Here is an 18,074-nt window from a genome sequence, read left to right as displayed (position 1 = left end):
TGGTGCAAAAATTGACATAATTAAATAAAGCAACACACATCAGAGTTGCTGGTGAATGCAGCAGGCCAGGCAGCAGCTAAAGGAAGAGGTACAGTTGATGTTTCGGGCCGAGACCCTTCGTCAGGACTAACTGAAGGAAGAGTTAGTAAGAGATTTGAAAGGGGAAGGGGGAGATCCGAAATGATAGGAGAAGACAGGAGGGGGAGGAATGGAGCCAAGAGCTGGACAGGTGATTGGCAAAAGGGATATGAGAGGATCATGGGACAGGAGGCCCAGGGAGAAGGGGGGGGGTGGAAACCCAGAGGATGGGCAAGGGGCACAGTGAGAGGGACAGAGGGAGAAAAAGGAGAGAGAGAAAAAAAGAATGTGTATATATAAATAGATAACGGATGGGGCACGAGGGGGAGGCGGGGCTTCAGCGGAAGTTAGAGAAGTCAAATGTTCATGCCATCAGGTTGGAGGCTACCCAGACAGAATACAAGGTGCCGTTCCTCCAACCTGAGTGTGGCTTCATCTTTACAGTAGAGGAGGCCGTGGATAGACATGTCAGAATGGGAATGGGACGTGGAATTAAAATGTGTGACCACTGGGAGATCCTGCTTTCTCTGGTGGACAGAGCGCAGGTGTTCAGCGAAACGATCTCCCAGTCTGTGTCGAGTCTTGCCAATATATAAAAGGCCACATCGGGAGCACCAGACGCAGTATATCACCCTGGCCAACCCACAGGTGAAGTGTCGCCTCACCTGGAAGGACTGTCTAGGGCCCTGAATGGTGGTAAGGGAGGAAGTGTAAGGGCACGTGTAGCACTTGTTCCGCTTACAATGATAAGTGATTTATTAATTAAATAAATAATATTGAGAACATGATCTATAGATTCCTTGAAAGTGATTCTCTAGATTGTGGAGTCAATTCAGCCTTCAGATGAAAAGTTATCCACACTTCTTCTGGAGTCTCATGATTGTAGGGTAATAACTGTTCCTGAACCCAGTCACGAGGGACCTTAAGCCCCTGTAGTTTCTGCCTGATGTTGTAGTGAGAAAAGAGCACAGCCTGGATGATGGGGTCCCTACCTAATGATGGATACCGCTTTCTTGTGACAGCACTGCTTGTTAATGTGCTTAATGGTGGGGAGGACTTTGGCTGCGATGCACTGGGCCATATCCACCACCTTCTGTAGCCTCTTCCTTCCTCAGCATTGATATTTCCATACCAGGCCATGGTGCAACCAATCAGGTTAATCCCCACTAGGAATAGGGTTCCCCTGGTCCTCACCTACCACCCCACCAGCCCCCGGGTCCAACATATTATTCTCCGTAACTTCCACCACCTCCAATGGGATCCCACCACTAAGCACATCTTTCCCTCCACCCCCCCTCTGCTTTCCACAGGAATCGCTCCCTACGCGACTCCCTTGTCCATTCGTCCCCCCATCCCTCCCGACTGATCTCCCTCCTGGCACTTACCCGTGTAAGCGGAGCAAGTGCTACACATGCCCTTACACTTCCTCCCTTACCACCATTCAGGGCCCCAAACAGTTCTTCTAGGTGAGGCGACACTTCACCTGTGAGTCGGCTGGGGTGATATACTGCATCCGGTGCTCCCGATGTGGCCTTTTATATATTGGTGAGACCCAACGCAGACTGGGAGACCGCTTTGCTGAACACCTACGCTCTGTCCGCCAGAGAAAGCAGGATCTCCCAGTGGTCACACATTTTAATTCCACATCCCATTCCCATTCTGACATGTCTATCCATGGCCTCCTCTACTGTAAAGATGAAGCCACACTCAGGTTGGAGGAACAACACCTTATATTCCGTCTGGGTAGCCTCCAACCTGATGGCATGAACATCGACTTCTCTAACTTACGCTAATGCCCCACCTCCCCCTTGTACCTCATCTGTTACTTATTTTTATACACACATTCTTTCTCTCACTCTCCTTTTTCTCCCTCTGTCCCTCTGAATATACCCCTTGCCCATCCTCTGGGTTCCCCCCCCACCCTCCTTGTCTTTCTTCCCGGACCTCCTGTCCCATGATCCTCTCATATCCCTTTTGCCAATCACCTGTACACTTGGCTCCATCCCTCCCCCTCCTGTCTTCTCCTATCATTTTGGATCTCCCCATCCCCCTCCCACTTTCAAATCTCTTACTCACTCTTCCTTCAGTTAGTCCTGACGAAGGGTCTCGGCCTGAAACGTCGACTGTACCTCTTCCTAGAGATGCTGCCTGGCCTGCTGCGTTCACCAGCAACTTTGATGTGTGTTGCTTGAATTTCCAGCATCTGCAGAATTCCTGTTGTTTGTAATCCCCACTGTGTATCTTTTGAAGTTCCTCGAAGTTTTAGATGACATACCAAATTTATGCAAACTTCTAAGAAAGTAGAGGAGCTGCTGTACCTTCTTTGCAATGACACATGAGTGCTAGTCCGTCCCAGGATAGATCCCATGATACGGTAATGATCTGGCCAACAACTGTGGCATCATCACTATTTTTCTTACTTAAAGGATAGTAAAGCAAAACCCAGTGCAGTTCAAGACTTTCCCCATCAAAAATAAGGTACTCTTCTGAGCAACTTTTAAAACTTAAATATACAATTATATTTTTTAAATTATTGTAAAATCACAGAAAGTAAATCACTTACAAAAATAATACAGTTAAATTAATTAAATTATGTGAAATCAAATAGATTGAATAAAAAGAAAGGAAATTACACTTTGCCAATACCTCTCACAATGTTATATTTTCCCAAGGAAATGAATGGTGTGCTGAAGTCTAAGTAGCTGATGGTGTTTGTACTCCCACTTTGGGAATTTAACAGCGGAGCACAGTTGGCCTAAGGTCTAATGGATGTAACCACCAGTATGTAACAGTAAGGTCCAAGTTAATGTTTCACATTCAGTGGATTCCTCAAGGATGACAGGCCCTAAAGTTCCTCACAAGAAGGAAGTCTTCTTTTGTGTGTAACACTTTATTGCCATCTCCCCTCACACTTCCAACTAAAGGGCTGCTTGTTCAATCTACTCGTCATCCTACAACATAACAGTACTGCAGCTTTCTTTGCCACCAAATGAACCTACAAGTAATCAACATCTGAGTGAGTAACAACAAAAAAGAAATCACCTTTTCCTCTAGGACTCCAACCTCTGCAAAAACACAGTATAAATACTGCAGATATTCTCGTTTAATGCAGCAAAGTCTAATGGCTAACCTTTCTTTTCTATCATCACCATGGTTCCCAGAATGTCTTTTCTGTTTCTCACTCATCATGTATTCTCTGTGCACAGGCTGTAGGCCAATAACATAGCTGTCATGTTGAATGAAAAGACCAAAACAATAAAATTACACATATTTAGCAATATGACTGTCTGAGAGTGGTTTAAAACTATTAGTGGCACTTGCAGCACCATGTCATATAGATTATTGTAGAACATGCAGCACAGAAACATGCCATTCGGTTAACTGATGTTTGTGAGATTATATTTCACAAAATGTCTTCTAGCTATACTTCAACTGACACTGCAAGACTATTCTTCTGTTCAGTTTTCCTTTAGTTTCTCTTAAAGTACCTATGGCATTCACGTCTCTTAATCTATTTGATAACAAGTTCCCCATTGTCATCCCTCCAAAGAGAAAAATATCCCCTGAATTCCCCAATGGATTCATTAGTGTCAGTCTTAGTTATGACCCTAGATTTTATGCCTTCCATCTCATCGATATCAAATCCTCTCATAATTTCAAAGGTCACCAGGTCTCATCTTAAACTTGTTACTTCCTGGGAAGAAAACTCTCTCCAAAATTTTACAATACTGGGAAATCTGACACAAACCTATTCAGTTCCTTTCTGAGGAAGTGTCAGAACTTCATGAAGAAGTTGGAGATTTATCATTTACTGGCTGGGTCATTTTGAATTAAATTACAGGTAGAGCTACTAGAACTTGATGTTTCAATCCCTATTGTAAGTCAGCACTCTCGATGTTGACAGTGGGTTTGGAGTGGTGATAAGGAGGGAGGGTAGGTACGTCATCGGGGTCATCAGGTGGGCACCCTCCTTCTCTGATGTTTCATTGATAAGCCCACGACATCTCCAGAGGGCTCAACGGTGCTACCTGGCATCCCAGATACACCCCCCTCAGTTCCATACCCTCCTGTCTTCATCTTGCAGCCCAGTTGCTGTCTTTCCTTTTAATCCAAATCCAATTGCTGCTTTCTTCTGCTGCATTTGACAAGGACTTGATTTATTGTTGGAGGGAGTGACCCCTCACCCCCATCTTCTTCAATAGACTGGTCGTAGATGAAGCAACAAATCACCTGCATCCCACTTCTACAGGGAAAATCTTGGTCTTCCAGCCATCCTGGGCAGCTTCAGTTGCCAGTTCAGAGTACTTGGTCTTTTTCTTCTCATAAGCTTCTTCGACACCATCTTCCCATGGTACTGTCAATTCCACAACATATGCCAGCTAGGCTCTTGTGGACCACAGGACCACATCTGGCCGGAGTGTTGTAGCCGCAATGTCTGGGGGCAACACAAGCCTTTTTTCCAAGTCCATGTCCATTTTCCAATCCCGAGCAACCTGCAGAATGCTTACATCTTTTGATGTTATATGGCCTGCTGGCACAAATCGTGTGATGTGGACATTTCTTGCCGATTTTTGTGGTAGAGCATTTGTGCTGATTTGCCTCTGTTCCAAGATTGATACCAGCTGTCTGAGAACTTGGTTATGCTGCCAAGTGTACCGCCCCTGGGTGAGGCTTGTGGTGAATCCCGTTAAAATGTGCCTTAGTGATGTAGGTGCTTGACAAAGAAAGCAAGTGGGGTCTTCTCCCCACCACTGATTCAGGTTCTAGGGTGTGGGTAGGAGGTCATAAGTGGTTCTGATGACAAAACTTAGTTAGCCGAGATCCCTCCATCTCCCAGATGTCACGTCAGCTAAGTTTCCTCTTTTCCGGGCTCTCCCAATTAGTCCATTGGCCCTGCTTGGCCATTGAGATGGCCCTGGCATGTCGTTCTGCCTCCTCCTGTTTTCTCACCTCCTCCGCCACAAGCCGTCTCTTCTGCACTGATGTTGCCTTGTGCCATTGAGGAGCTTTTGGGGCGAGTCCGAGACCGGTTCTCCCACGTTGGACTTGGCCAACCACATCCCTGAAGCGAAGAGCAGACTTAGCACTCTGAATGGTTTCAGATGGAGTCCACTTCTTCCCTGTCACCACCTGGGGGGGCCGCTGTTCAAATAATGGTATCTTCAGATTCAGTGAGGGTCATGACCAACCTTGCTTTGGTGCATTTGAATTCTTCCACAAGACTTGCAATTGGTAATTCCAATTTGCCGTTCCCGTACAGTCCAACAGGACTTAAGCATCATGGAAGTCCAAGCCACTGTTTCACGTGTGTGCTGATCACTCTTTCGAGCTTTTCTACTTTATAGATGGGGATTTCATACACTGTTAAAGGCCACATGAGTCTTGGGAGTATGCCAAACTGGAAGCACCGCAGCTTGAGTTTTCCTGGCAGCGAGGTCTTGTTGATGCGAGCTATGTACAAAAGGTTATTAACCATCTCTAACTGTCCTTTAGGAGATCAGCAAATAAGACTATCTCAGATCTAAATATCACCATAGTTCTATGGGGATTATGGAACCATAGATCTGAGCAGAAGGCAAGAGGCCATTCAGACTATTAAGTCTGCCTGGCACCCTACAAAATCAAAGTTGAACTTATTGTCAAAAACGTATACCGTACATGAATGCGGAAGTGAAATGTCAAACTTATTTGCAGCAGCATCATCGGCACAGGAAACATACACAAGAAAAATATCAATTAAACATAAAGTAAGCACAACTTTTGCAAGAAAAAACACAAATAAAAGCAACAAAATTGTCCATTTTACGTGGAATGCAGTCAGCCCCTTTACCCAACAGGTCCTCAACATTCCAGTTAATTTCCTTCTGGAAGTGATGAAAAGTGATGCTTAACTCTATTTTCATCCTCCTTTCTGGTAGTGTCTGGAAACATATGCAAAAGTAGCACTGTATAGAAAACTCAAGTAAATAGCTTGAGAGAACTCTTTTCCCACACCTCCATCTCCCAAGCAGTGAAATCCTATCAGGCATGAGGCCTAAGGTTTTTGACACCAAGGAAGAAGCACTTTAAGAAGGAACATATAGAAGGTCTCTTCTCCACCATTCCCTGTTCTTGTGGAGAGCTTCAAGTCTGTGGTTGAAGAAATGAAGCTCATACCATTTTTGGACCTTACCTATGCATGTGACAACAAAATGAGTATGGTATCACTACACATCCCCAGATGCCACTGTATATCTGAGTACTTATTGAATGGAGGAAGTGCAATGTACTGTTTCAAAAATGATTGTTTTTTTAAATTTCATTTCACCAAAGGAATGTTCCGCATGATAGACTTCCTGTGCAGGTCAAATGATTCTACATGTGAAAGGAAGTTGCTGTGAAAATCCATGATATCCTTTGTTGGTATCCTTTGCACCAAAGGATAAGCAATGATGGATGCAGCCCACAAGCGACCAACATCACCTGACTGGACTGTATGTACACATGTTTAACGATAGCATGAAACCAACACCCTGAGTAAGAGTACAGCAGTGAAAACATCAAGGGAAAAAGAAAAATTACTGTGTAAGTATATTAAATTTAGCATGGAGTAAAAAAGTCAATTGGTCAGATGTTACAATCCAATATTTTTACTGTGCAGAAATTGTCAGTAAAATTGTGGCCTGGTTTAGCTGAAATCATGTCTGTACTGCAGCGTATTTATTGAAGACGATGAAGCAATAAAAGCATAATTGAAGACAATCTTTAAGAACTGGCAATGATTTCCTCGTGCAGAAATTTATGTGAAAGAGGTCTAGACTGTTTTAACTTGCAGCTCATGTTTCTTCAGTTAAGTAAGGAAAGGAGTAGACACATCTATGAAAACAGCTAAGAGATTTTACATTAGTTCCTGTTAATAACTTATTTCAGGACCATCATCTGTGAGCCAGCATCAGCCATTTACACTATTAAATCCAGTTCTCTTATCACAGCAATCAGATTGTAAATACAGATTTTAAGGATCCACAAATCTACCTGAGGTGAAGGAGTCAGATTTGGCTGTGTACAGGCTGGAAGATATCACACAGCAACTGGATAAAACAGGGTGTCAACGTAGTGATGCCTACAGCAACAATTCTCAACGACATGACTATGAAATCAGATTATGCCTGTTTTTCCTATAATTAATAAGCCAAGCAAAATAAGTCAATGATTGGAATGCTCATGTCAGCATCAAGCTTTTCTCAGTTTTGCAGGAAAAGTACTAGATAAGAACAAAATTAAGCATTATTTCATCTTCTTATGTCACAAAAAAATTCTTTTATATAATCTCCACATTTGAAATCCTATCATTGGGAAAATGATGGTGAGAGCCATTGTGAGTCAAAATATATATTGTTAACTATGCAAAGTTCTCTTTTATTTTGATTGCACATTATCCTAGTTAAATGAGTTACTGTCTGGGAAAATTGCATTTGTTGAATTTTACATGAATATAGCTCAGCACAACTTCACCTATCGTTACTGATGGACTTCTGACTTTGCATATGCAGAGTCAGGAAACAAAGAAAAACAGCAAACTCTGAAGCCAAAGTAATGGAAAGACTAACGGGACTTGCCATTATTTATTTATAGTGGTAAATTTATGCAAGGAGATCATTTAGAAAACTTGGCAAAAAACTAAGTTGTTGTGACATGACAAAGATGCAGCTAATTCTGTCAACCTTGCTAAATTCTCACAAATATTTAAGGATCTGTCCCAAAATTTGAAGAACTGTATCTTAGTCAACTCATTCCCAAAGCACCACTCCGTTGAAGCAATGTCCCAGATTTCTTTACCAACATGATCTTATGGTACATTCTGTCCCACCAATAGAACAAATCTACCAGTGGTTACATACACATGGGGCACAGTCTGGGGGAATGGCCCGGGAGTCCTCAGAATAATGTCAAGGTGTCTGAAATTACACGGCATCAAGTCAAACAAGGAGAATGGATCCTATTGATTGTAGCCTCGGAAAATCAGTGTTTTACCATGTTAATATCACTTGCAAAAATCACTGAGTAGAATGTACTCTGAGAGAAGAACCTCAATGTCTATCACCTGGTGGCTTCCAAACAGCATCATCAACCAAAATGGCTAATATCTGAAGGACAAATTTGATAGACTGGACCAGAAGCAGGAAGTGAAAGAAAACAAATTCAAAGATGAAGATAATTCTGTTCATGACAGAAATGGTAGAAATAACTACCCTAAGGTGGATATATTGATGTTGCAGTGCACTCCATTTTTTTGTATGTCACTTTGTATCCTCATTCCAGCCCAGAATATTGTTGCAATAATTTCTCAGGGAATTGTCACAGAGGCAATTATTTTTAGCTTCTTCACCATTGACCTTTCTTCTATCATAAGATCAGAACTGGAGTTGTAAGAAACTTCAGATGATGGAATTTGGAGGAAACAAATAACCCGCTGGAGGAATTCAATGGGTTGAGCAGGATCTGTGGAAGGAACGGAAATCTTGGAGCTCTGCGTCACCCAGATGATGATGGAGACATGAGAGAGAATGGGTTACAATTAAATAAGTAGATCATAAATAGGAAAGGGGGAGTGATGAGACAGCCTCTCATTCTTTTCTATTTATAGAAAATATAAATTTATTTTCAATAAGTGATTAGAGGTTATTGGTGGATTGGGGAGGAAAGAATTGTTGGAGGTTAATTGTCGGATGGAACTAGGTACGGGAGAGGAAAAAGATAAATGGAAGCAAAAAAAAAAAGGTCTTGGGGAGCTGAAGCACTGTAGACCCATTTACTGTATTGCCTCCAGCAGTTGTGCTAATAGAGATATATCCAGAACATTTAATGTATTTTACTGCATGTCTCACACCAATCTAGTTCTGCTAATTTTTACTTTAACAATATGATAAGTCTTGTAACCCTTGAGCAGCTTTATTGGTGATGAAAATGATCATTTACCAGTGGAATACAATTTTTAAATTGTATGGGAAAGATTTTAGCCATGTTAGACAGATCCCCTGATTGAAATCCCCTCATTAGCTCACCCTTCTCAGTCCTTCGTGTTTATTCCTAGTTATTGAATCTTATCATTGAGAAGTTAACCTCTTGGTTGCCACGTTCACTCAGGTTTCAAAAACCCATTTTTCTGCATACAGTTTTCATCTCACAATCCCCGCAACTTTGTGATGATAAAAACTTTTATGCTGAGTGGTGTTGAAGCATGTCTAACTCATGGCAGAAACTATTAGGTGCCAAGTGTGAAGAAAATTACAGCCCATCCTACTTTACCAGAATAGGAGTAAATTACCATTTAGCACTGGGAATATTATTCAGTTCCTTGGCTTAAACAGTGCGCAATCAGTCTGTCTCTGTAAAACCGCAAAGTCTAATTGCTCTAAATAGACACATGCTGTGGTCAATTAGAACCCAGTTGATCTTAGATACTCCCTAAAATCAGCTACAAAGGAGTATTTCTTTGTGGTTAGACAGAATTGGCAGGAATTTATTTGCATTTCTAATTTTAACACCTTTTTAAAAAATGCTCTGTAATACAATGTGTTTCTTTGCAGGGTGAGACTAATAAAGTAATATTTGGAATAGTTTTTGCTTAGGAATAGTTACACACATTACACAAAGAATCAAAGGGATAGGCAATTGCTTCCACTCATTGTTATATTGTCGGATTCAGAATCAGAATCAGGTTTAAAATCACCAGCATAAATCAGGAACTTTATTGCTCTGCAGTAACAGCACATTGCAATACATAATAATAAAAACTGTAAATTACAAAAAGTATATGTTTTGAAAACGTTATATTAAATAAGTTGCTCAAAAAGAGAAAAAAGAAGTAGTGAGGTAGTGTTCATAGGTTCAATGTCCATTCAGAAATTGGTTGGCAGAGGGGAAGAAGCTGTTCCTGAATTGCTGAGTGTGTGCCTTCAGGCTCCTGAACCTCCGCCCTGATGGTAGCAGTGCGAAGAGGGCATGTCTTGGGTGATGGGGGTCATTAGTGATGGATGCTGGTTTCTGAGGCATTGCTCCTTGGGGATGTCCTGGATGCTGGGGAAGCTAGTACCCATGATGGAGCTATCTAACTTCACAAATTTCAATCCCCCTTCCTCCCATACCAGACAGTGATGTAGCCAGTCAGAATGTTGTCCACGGTACATCTGTAGAAATTTACAAGTGTCTTTGGAGACACACCAAATCCCCTTAAATTCCTAATAAAATGTAACTGCTGCCGTGCCTAATTTGTAACTGCACCAATATTTTGGTCCCAGAAGAGAACCCCAGAGATGTTGACACCCAGGATCATGAAATTGCTCACCCTTTCCAGTTCTGATCCCTCGATGAGATCTGGTGTGTGTTCCCTTGTCTTTCCTTTTCTGAACTTCACAATCAATTCTTTGGTCTTACTGGCATTTGCAAGAGTTTCTTCTACTAGATTTGCACATGTCGAAATATTGGACTCGATATTGCGGCATATTGAAGTGACAACACTTCCTAAGAATGTTTCTGTGTCTTAACTTACCTGCTCATCAAAACAAAAGGACTGGCACATATAAGGAGCATCACAGCTCCTCACACTAGCTTCCATTCAGCTGATGATGTCACAGTGCCGATAGGGTTTATGTCTAGTGCATGGTAATCATGCGGTCTCTTTTTCTCTTGGGTCGCTGTGAACCTGGTAGACAGTTGGGGTGTTGGCAGTGCAGAAGGACTGAGAACACACTTCAAATAAGTATTTGCCACTATGTGTACGTTTAGTGTCTTTTTTTGTCCTGCTACTTCTGTTTAGATTATTATCTGTAACCAAGTTTAGCTTGAAGGGTTTATTGAGTATTTACTGTCTGTTTCGTCTTGTAAGTAAAAAGTTAAGCTACTTACTGGTAGTGAGTCTCTTCTGTCCTACACACCAAACCCATGAACCTGATTAGCAACAACAATTGGCAGTGCAAGCAGGGTTCAGTGTTTGAACAGAAGGTAAGTATCTTTAGAAGGAAAAATAAGCAATGTAGGGGGATATGGACGGGAAATTGACAGGGATATCTTCAAGGAGAGCAGATTTGGATCTATGCTGCTTGGACACAAACTGAACCTGTCCCCACCAGCCAATCTTCCAGGAACAGGAGTCAAAATTCCACATGTAATCATTGGTGATGCTGTGTTCCCCCTACACAACAATCTTATGCGACCCTTTCCAGGTATGTCACAGACATTCAATTCCATGAAAATTAATTTCATTTAATTTTAAGTAATACTGCTTGCTTTGTGTGATTATATATATTTATATATATATTCCCCTAAATGTGGTGATCACAGCTACATTGGCCCATAATAATTTCCTATTTATTAATACTCTGAGTTTTATCTTTTACATTTTGCTAAATAGGGATGAATATGACCATGGAAAAGCAGATGTATAACTACCATCACTCCAAAGCCAGGTGGGTGATGGAGAACACATTTGGCATTTTGGTGGCAAGGTGGAGAATCCTTGGTCGCCCAGTAGAATTTCTGCCTGACAAAGCAGTGAACATTGTCAAAGCCTGTGTCGCTCTGCACAGCCTCCTGGCCTACACTGATGAAGCCAACACTCCTGTAAGCAGATACATCCCTGCTAATTTTGCAGACTCAGAGGCTGCAGGATCACCTCCGCCAGGTGAGTGGCGAAGAGTGGTGGTAGGGGCACGAATCTTTTGGAACTTGTAGATCCTCATTCCCTTCCAAGGCGCCGCTCCACCAGAGCTGCCCTTGATGTACGGAACGACCTGATTGCCTTCCTTCAATCACCACATAGATTTTTGCCATGGCAGAACAATATAGTGTGTCGTGGCCAACTTAATCAGTAAATTGTAAGGACATAAAACAAACGAACCTATAAATAACATGTCGCTGTTCGAATAAAAAAATAAAGACCTGTTATAAAATCAAGTTGCTATTTATTTGCAGTACCGTGCACAATATTATACAAGGTGCAAAGTGTTACATTAAAAAAAAGACAAGATAATATATCGTGCAATTGTTTGTTGTTTCTGCTGCTGCCTCTCAAATATCATTTTGTAGAGATCAAACATTGCCTGTGGCCTGTGATCCTCCAGCAACTTACGCAGCATATCAGCAAGTGTTTGCACAAACCTGGAGACCTCATCATTTTCGTTCAGCAGTCTTTGTTGCAGTCCCACCCTACGTTCATCCAGCTGGGTGAACTGCTGCTGAAACCAGTCATCATGTCCTTTTCTCTTCTTCCTCTGTGCTCTCCTTGGGCTGGGGGTCAGAGGAGATGGCGTGGGGGGCAGAGGAGCTGGGTAGGGGGATGGAGGAGCTGCCTCACTACTTGATGATGATTCTGCACTTGAAAATGGAATGTCTGGTGGTTGGTTTTCCTCAGCAACTGAGGAGGTAGACAACCCTGACGTTGAGTTATTTCCATCCAGTGATTATGAAAGAAATTGCAAATAGTTTAAGTTAGTCTTTGTAATCATACATACAGGTAATATATGCATTCAGTGTTTGTACACGGATTGGCAGAGCTATGAAAACGAGAAAACGGCATATGCGTACATTGGCAGAATACTGGTTATTGTGTTTGTTGAAAAGCAAGCCAGATATAATTAAAGCCTATTACATATTACATTTCTCTTTCAACGAAGAATTAACTTTGCGCAAATCAATATGTCGTGTTTACAAGACAGTACTGCTTGCTTGCTAACTAGCCTAAACACAACAACAGAAAGGTTTATGATACAAAGAACATGTTATATTTACCTTGTTGTCGTCATAATTTGACTCTGTTTCCCGGTGCATAATATGTGGTGCCAGCCAGGAAAGAGGCACATAGAACGCCAGTAATTTTTTCCCGCCAGGTTCCCCGCTCCTCTTGGAGAGTGTTTTCCAGGCGCGCACGTACTTGTCCCTGAAGTTTTTCCATTTTTTTGTGCATTCTGTGACGTCCAGACCCATGTTTTTGGAAATTTCTTTCCATGAATTTGATGCCATTTGGCAGTCTTTATAGTCTGGCGACGAAAAGTCGTACAGGTGTACATATTTTCGGACTTCCTCAATTAACCTCTCCTCGATTTGGTCCATTTTCCAAACTTACGTTCTTCTTCTCTCTTCTCTCTCAATTCTGAAATAGCGGAGAAGAATACACAACCGGAAATGCGTTGGAGGAAATGCGATGCTGACAAGCGGGCCAATCACAGTTGTTGCAATCTGCGTCGCCGCAACGCATAGTTACATTTTGGGAGAGGCGCGTCAGGCTATGGCGTAGGGATCCACACAGGCACTGCGTAGGGTTCGCGGCTACACAGTACCTACGACATTGATTTGATGCACAAGTATAAATCAGCCTGGACTGTCAAGTACACTTGATTAAGATCTGGGTTCTGATGTTGCAGGCTGGAGGCACTAACATGTGGATATGGGATGGGTGAATTTGTTTAGCTGGTGATGAAGGGAAAGAATTTATAAAAGAGCCTTGGGGTTTCAAAGTGAGTGCCCTTCCCTCTATACAGCCACATCAGCACACACCAGACTGGTGGCCATGTGGTCCCAAACCCAGTAAGGGGGCTGCCACCCCACAGCTCCTCCAGACTCCATGGAACAGAGTGAGGAAGAGCACCAGGTTGGACGAGAGGGACCTGGGAAAGATAACACAATGGGTCTCATCAAGACAACTACCATCAGGAAGTTCTCCACTAAGGGGCAAGCAGAGCTGGGAGAAGCCAGTAGAACCTCTGCCCACATGGTTGCTGAGGATCTGAGATGTGGGGACGGCTGGAGTGAGTCTTCCAACAGGAAGATGGCTGTCCAGGGGCCTGTCATTCCACCACGCGTTCAACAACACCCTGAGAGTGCCAGCCGCTTCCCAGGGTGTGTGGATTGGCTATGGGTATCCCTTACTCTTCTAATGAGATTAGCAGCTCCAGGAAGAGTGGAGTGCCATGGAGGAAGAGACCAGAGCTCTTCACCAGTGGGCACTAGGCACAGCAATCTATCATGAGAGAGCCATCCTACCAGTGGATCATAGGTTAACCTCAACAACAGTGGGGTATTTAGTTAAAGCAGCAGCTCACAAAGTAAAGGGTGTGGTGCTGCCCTTACTGGTTCCAGTGATAGGGATCTCTGTTGACATCACCATCAAATTATTGCAGAGATTAGAATACATAGTGGGACGTCCCCATAGTAGGGTGTGCAATTTAGATAACTGACCTGGGGGTGGAGGACCCTTCATGAACCATTTGGTGTTGCTTGGAGCAGGGGTTCCAAGAGAGCAGGTAAATGGGATTCCCACTCCTACCCTCTATGCCATGTGGAGGGAGCACTGCCAGGGGAAGAGAAGTCAGGAGGTCTTTAAGGAAGAAGGGTCTTTCTGCAACCTCTCCCCATAAGGGCTCCATCTGCAGGTTTCCTCACATTTTGCTCAGGGTTCCCTGTATCTCTGGAGGCCTTGCTAAAGGCACTGGAGAATCTTCAGTGGCAGCAGGTGTCGGGCAATTGGTGGCACTTTCCTACTCCACCCCTGTAGGGAAGAGGTCATTTGCCCTGCGTTTGAATGGTTCGAATTTGAAAAACGTTGTGTAAGGTCGGTGACACACGAGTTCACTTGAGTGAGTGTGTGAGTGCAACGTCTGTCAAGTGTATGTTAAACTTGTGTCAGAAAGGTGTTTGAATTAATCCTATGCTTCAGTGGAAAAGATTGAAATATTTCACTATTCAGTGAAGTGTATTTGTAGGAGCTCTTTCCTTTTAAGAAGGCTGTGGCTTTAAGCGGCTGTGTGAATGTGTTAATCACATTGGACCCCATCGTTTCTTTCCTTTTGTTCTTTGGAAATTGTTTTAAAGCTTTCTATTGTAGAAATTAACTGTCTGTTCGACATGTTGGGCAGGATGGGAAGGAAGGAAGGAGCAAGCATGAGTTTATTTTTTTTGGAAGGAAATGAATCTGGCATTCTGTGGGTTTTCCACATCTTCTACTACCCACAGGGGGTAGGGCTTATGGAGCACACGAACAAGCTGTAGAAACATTTGATTAAGTTATCTATCCCCTCCTGCAACTTTCAGTAGTGGCTGATTGTGCTGCAGCAGGCGATGGACAACGTGAGCTCCCGGTGGTCCTGGGTGCGGGGTTGGGTGGTCCCTGCTGTTCCAGCACTTGGCCGTGACAGATCCCTCCAAGGTGGAAGAGGTGGAGTTGGAGGAGGCATGGAGAAACGTTTGGGTTCAGGACCCACAGGGGTCATCAGGGTGTGCCGACATTGTGCCGCATGGTCTGGGGAATATGCAATGGATGGCATTACCTGGGGATTGGGGGATAGTCTGTCTAAATACCCAGTGACTAACCAGAAGGGAGAGAGCTAATGTTTCTCTACGTTGCGGAATGGCAAAGTGGTGGATGCTGTTGGCAGTGGTGATGATAAGACCAGAAGACATTGGAGCAACATTAGGCCATTTGGCACATTGAGTCTGCTCCGCCATTCAATCATGGCTGATCCTTCTTCACCCTCTTCAGCCCCGCTTCCTGGCTTTCACCCCATAAACTTTGATGACATGTCCAATCTAGAAAGTATCAAACTCTGTACTTAACCATATAACATAAACATATAACAATTACAGCATGGAAACAGGTCATCTCGGCCCTTCTAGTCCATGCCGAATGCTTACTCTCACCTAGTCCCACCGACCTGCACTCAGCCCATAACCCTCCAATCCTTTCCTGTCCATATAGCTGTCCAATTTAATTTTAAACGACAACATCGAACCTGCCTCAACCACTTCTGCTGGAAGCTCGTTCTACACAGCTACCACTCTCTGAGTAAAGACGTTCCCCCTCATGTTACCCCTAAACTTTTGCCCTTTAACTCTCAACTCACGTCCTCCTGTTTGAATCTTCCCCACTCTCAATGGAAAAAGCCTATCTACGTCAACTCTATCTAACCCCCTCATAATTTTACAAATGTAAATACCTCTATCAAGTCCCCCCTCAACCTTCTATGCTCCAAAGAATAAAGACCCAACCTGTTTAACCCTTCTCTGTAACTTAGGAGATGAAACCCAGGCAACATTCTAGTAAATCTCCTCTGTATGCTTTCAATTTTATTGACATCTTTCCTATAATTCGGTGACCAGAACTGTACACAATACACCGAATTTGGCCTTACCATTGCCTTATACAATTTTAACATTTCATCCCAACTCCTATACTCAATGCTCTGATTTATAAAGGCCAGCATGCCAAGAGCGTTCTTCACCACCCTATCCACATGAGATTCCACCTTCAGGGAACTATGCACCATTGTTCCTAGATTCCTCTGTTCTGCTGAATTCTTTAATGCCCTACCATTTACCACGTATGTCCTATCTTGATTAGTCCTACCAAAATGTCGCACCTCACATTTATCAGCATTAAACTCCATCTGCCATCTTTCAGCCTACTCTTCTAAGTACAGCCAATGACCTGGACTCTACAGCTGCATGTGACAATAAATTCCACAAATTCACCACCCTCTGGCTAAAGAAATTACTCTGCACTTCTGTTTTAAATGGACAGCCCTCTATCTTGAGGCTTTGCCCTCTAGTCCTAGACTCCCCACCATGGGAAACATCCTTTCCACATCAACTTTGTCTAAGCCTTTCAACATTTGAAAGGTTTCAATGAGATCCCCCCTTATCCTTCTAAATTCCAGTAAGTGCGGACCCAGGGCTATCGAATGTTCCTCTTGTGATAACCCCTTCATTTCCAGAATCATCCTTGTGAACCTCCTCTGAATCCTTTCCAATGGCATCACATTTTCCTCAATGAAGAACCCAGAACTATCCACAATACTCAAGGTGAGACCTCACCAGTGACTTTTCCAGCCTTAGCATCACATCCCTGCACTTGTATTCTAGACCTCTAGAAATGAATGCCAACATTGCATTTGCCTTCCTCAACACTGACTCTACCAGCAAGTTAACATTTAGGGTGTTCTGTGCAAGGACTCCTAAGTCTCCTTGCATCTCAGATTTTCAGATTTTTCTCTCCATTTAGAAAAACAGTCTGCACATTTATTTCTACTACCGAAATGCATGACCATGCATTTTCCAACATTGTATTTCATTTGCCACTTCCTCACACATTTTTCTAACTTGTCCACGTCCTTCTGCAGCATACCTGTTACCTCAACACTACCTACCCCTCCATTTATCATCTGCAAACTTGGTAACAAAGCCATCTATTCCATTATCTAAGTAATTGATATACTACATAAAAAGAAGAGGTCCCAACACTGACCCCTGCAAAACATCACTAGTCAATAGCAGCCAACCAAAAAAGAATTCTTTTATTCTCACTTACTGTCCCCTAACAATCAGCTAATGCTTTAACCATGGCAGTAACTTTCCTGTAGTACCATGGGCTCTTAACTTGGTAAGCAGTCTCATGTGAGACACCTTGTCAAAGCCTTCTGAAAGTCCAAATATACAACATCCACTGCATTCTCTTTATCTATCCTACTTACTGTGTACATACATCTATAGATACTTCTGGACACATCTTCAGTGATGTTCCTGGAATCATCGGGTGTTTCGGGTCTTTCAACATCATAGAACCTCCTCCAGGTGACCCAGCCTGGGCTGATCAGACCCCAGTTTGTGTCCAGATGGCTAGCTACTTATGACTCCATGCCTCCCCTCTTTTGAGCCACAGCCATCTTGAAGCCCTCTCTGCCGCATCGGTGGTGCGGATGGCTCTCCTCTTATAATATCCTCAAAGAATTCCTACATGTTCATCAGGCAAGAATTTATTTTAGGAAAACAATGTTGACTTTGTCCTATCTTGTACTATGTTACCAAGTACTCCATAAGCTTTTCCTTAACAATTGACTCCAACATCTTCCCAACAACTGAGGTCAGGCTAACTGGTCTATCATTTCCTTTCTGCTGCCTTCCTCCTTTCTTAGAGTGGAATGACATTTGCAGTTTTTCACTCCTCTGGCACTATGCCAGAGTCCAAT

General features: G+C 43.1%; 1 protein-coding gene across 1 annotated transcript; it reads right to left on the bottom strand.

Annotated features, from left to right (window-relative positions):
* Positions 1-12,068: 12,068 nt before the first annotated feature.
* Positions 12,069-13,167, bottom strand: LOC140203713 (uncharacterized). The gene is made up of 2 exons (XM_072269753.1): positions 12,848-13,167; positions 12,069-12,513 (listed from the first exon to the last, which is right to left on the bottom strand). Exons 1-2 carry the CDS (start codon positions 13,165-13,167, stop codon positions 12,069-12,071), a joined length of 765 nt encoding a protein of 254 aa, XP_072125854.1.
* Positions 13,168-18,074: the final 4,907 nt, after the last annotated feature.

This window comes from Mobula birostris, chromosome 10 (genome assembly GCF_030028105.1).
Source record: "Mobula birostris isolate sMobBir1 chromosome 10, sMobBir1.hap1, whole genome shotgun sequence".
Lineage (NCBI taxonomy): Eukaryota > Metazoa > Chordata > Chondrichthyes > Myliobatiformes > Myliobatidae > Mobula > Mobula birostris.
Note: the sequence above shows the minus strand (reverse complement) of the source record. Positions and strands in the feature narration are given on the sequence as shown.

Excerpts from the sequence above, each read along its gene's own strand:
- LOC140203713 (XM_072269753.1), bottom strand. The coding sequence starts at position 13,167 with ATGGACCAAATCGAGGAGAGGTTAATTGAGGAAGTCCGAAAATATGTA. Across the intron at positions 12,514-12,847 it reads TCAAATTATGACGACAACAA|GGATGGAAATAACTCAACGT; the intron begins GGTAAATATAAC and ends TTCATAATCACT.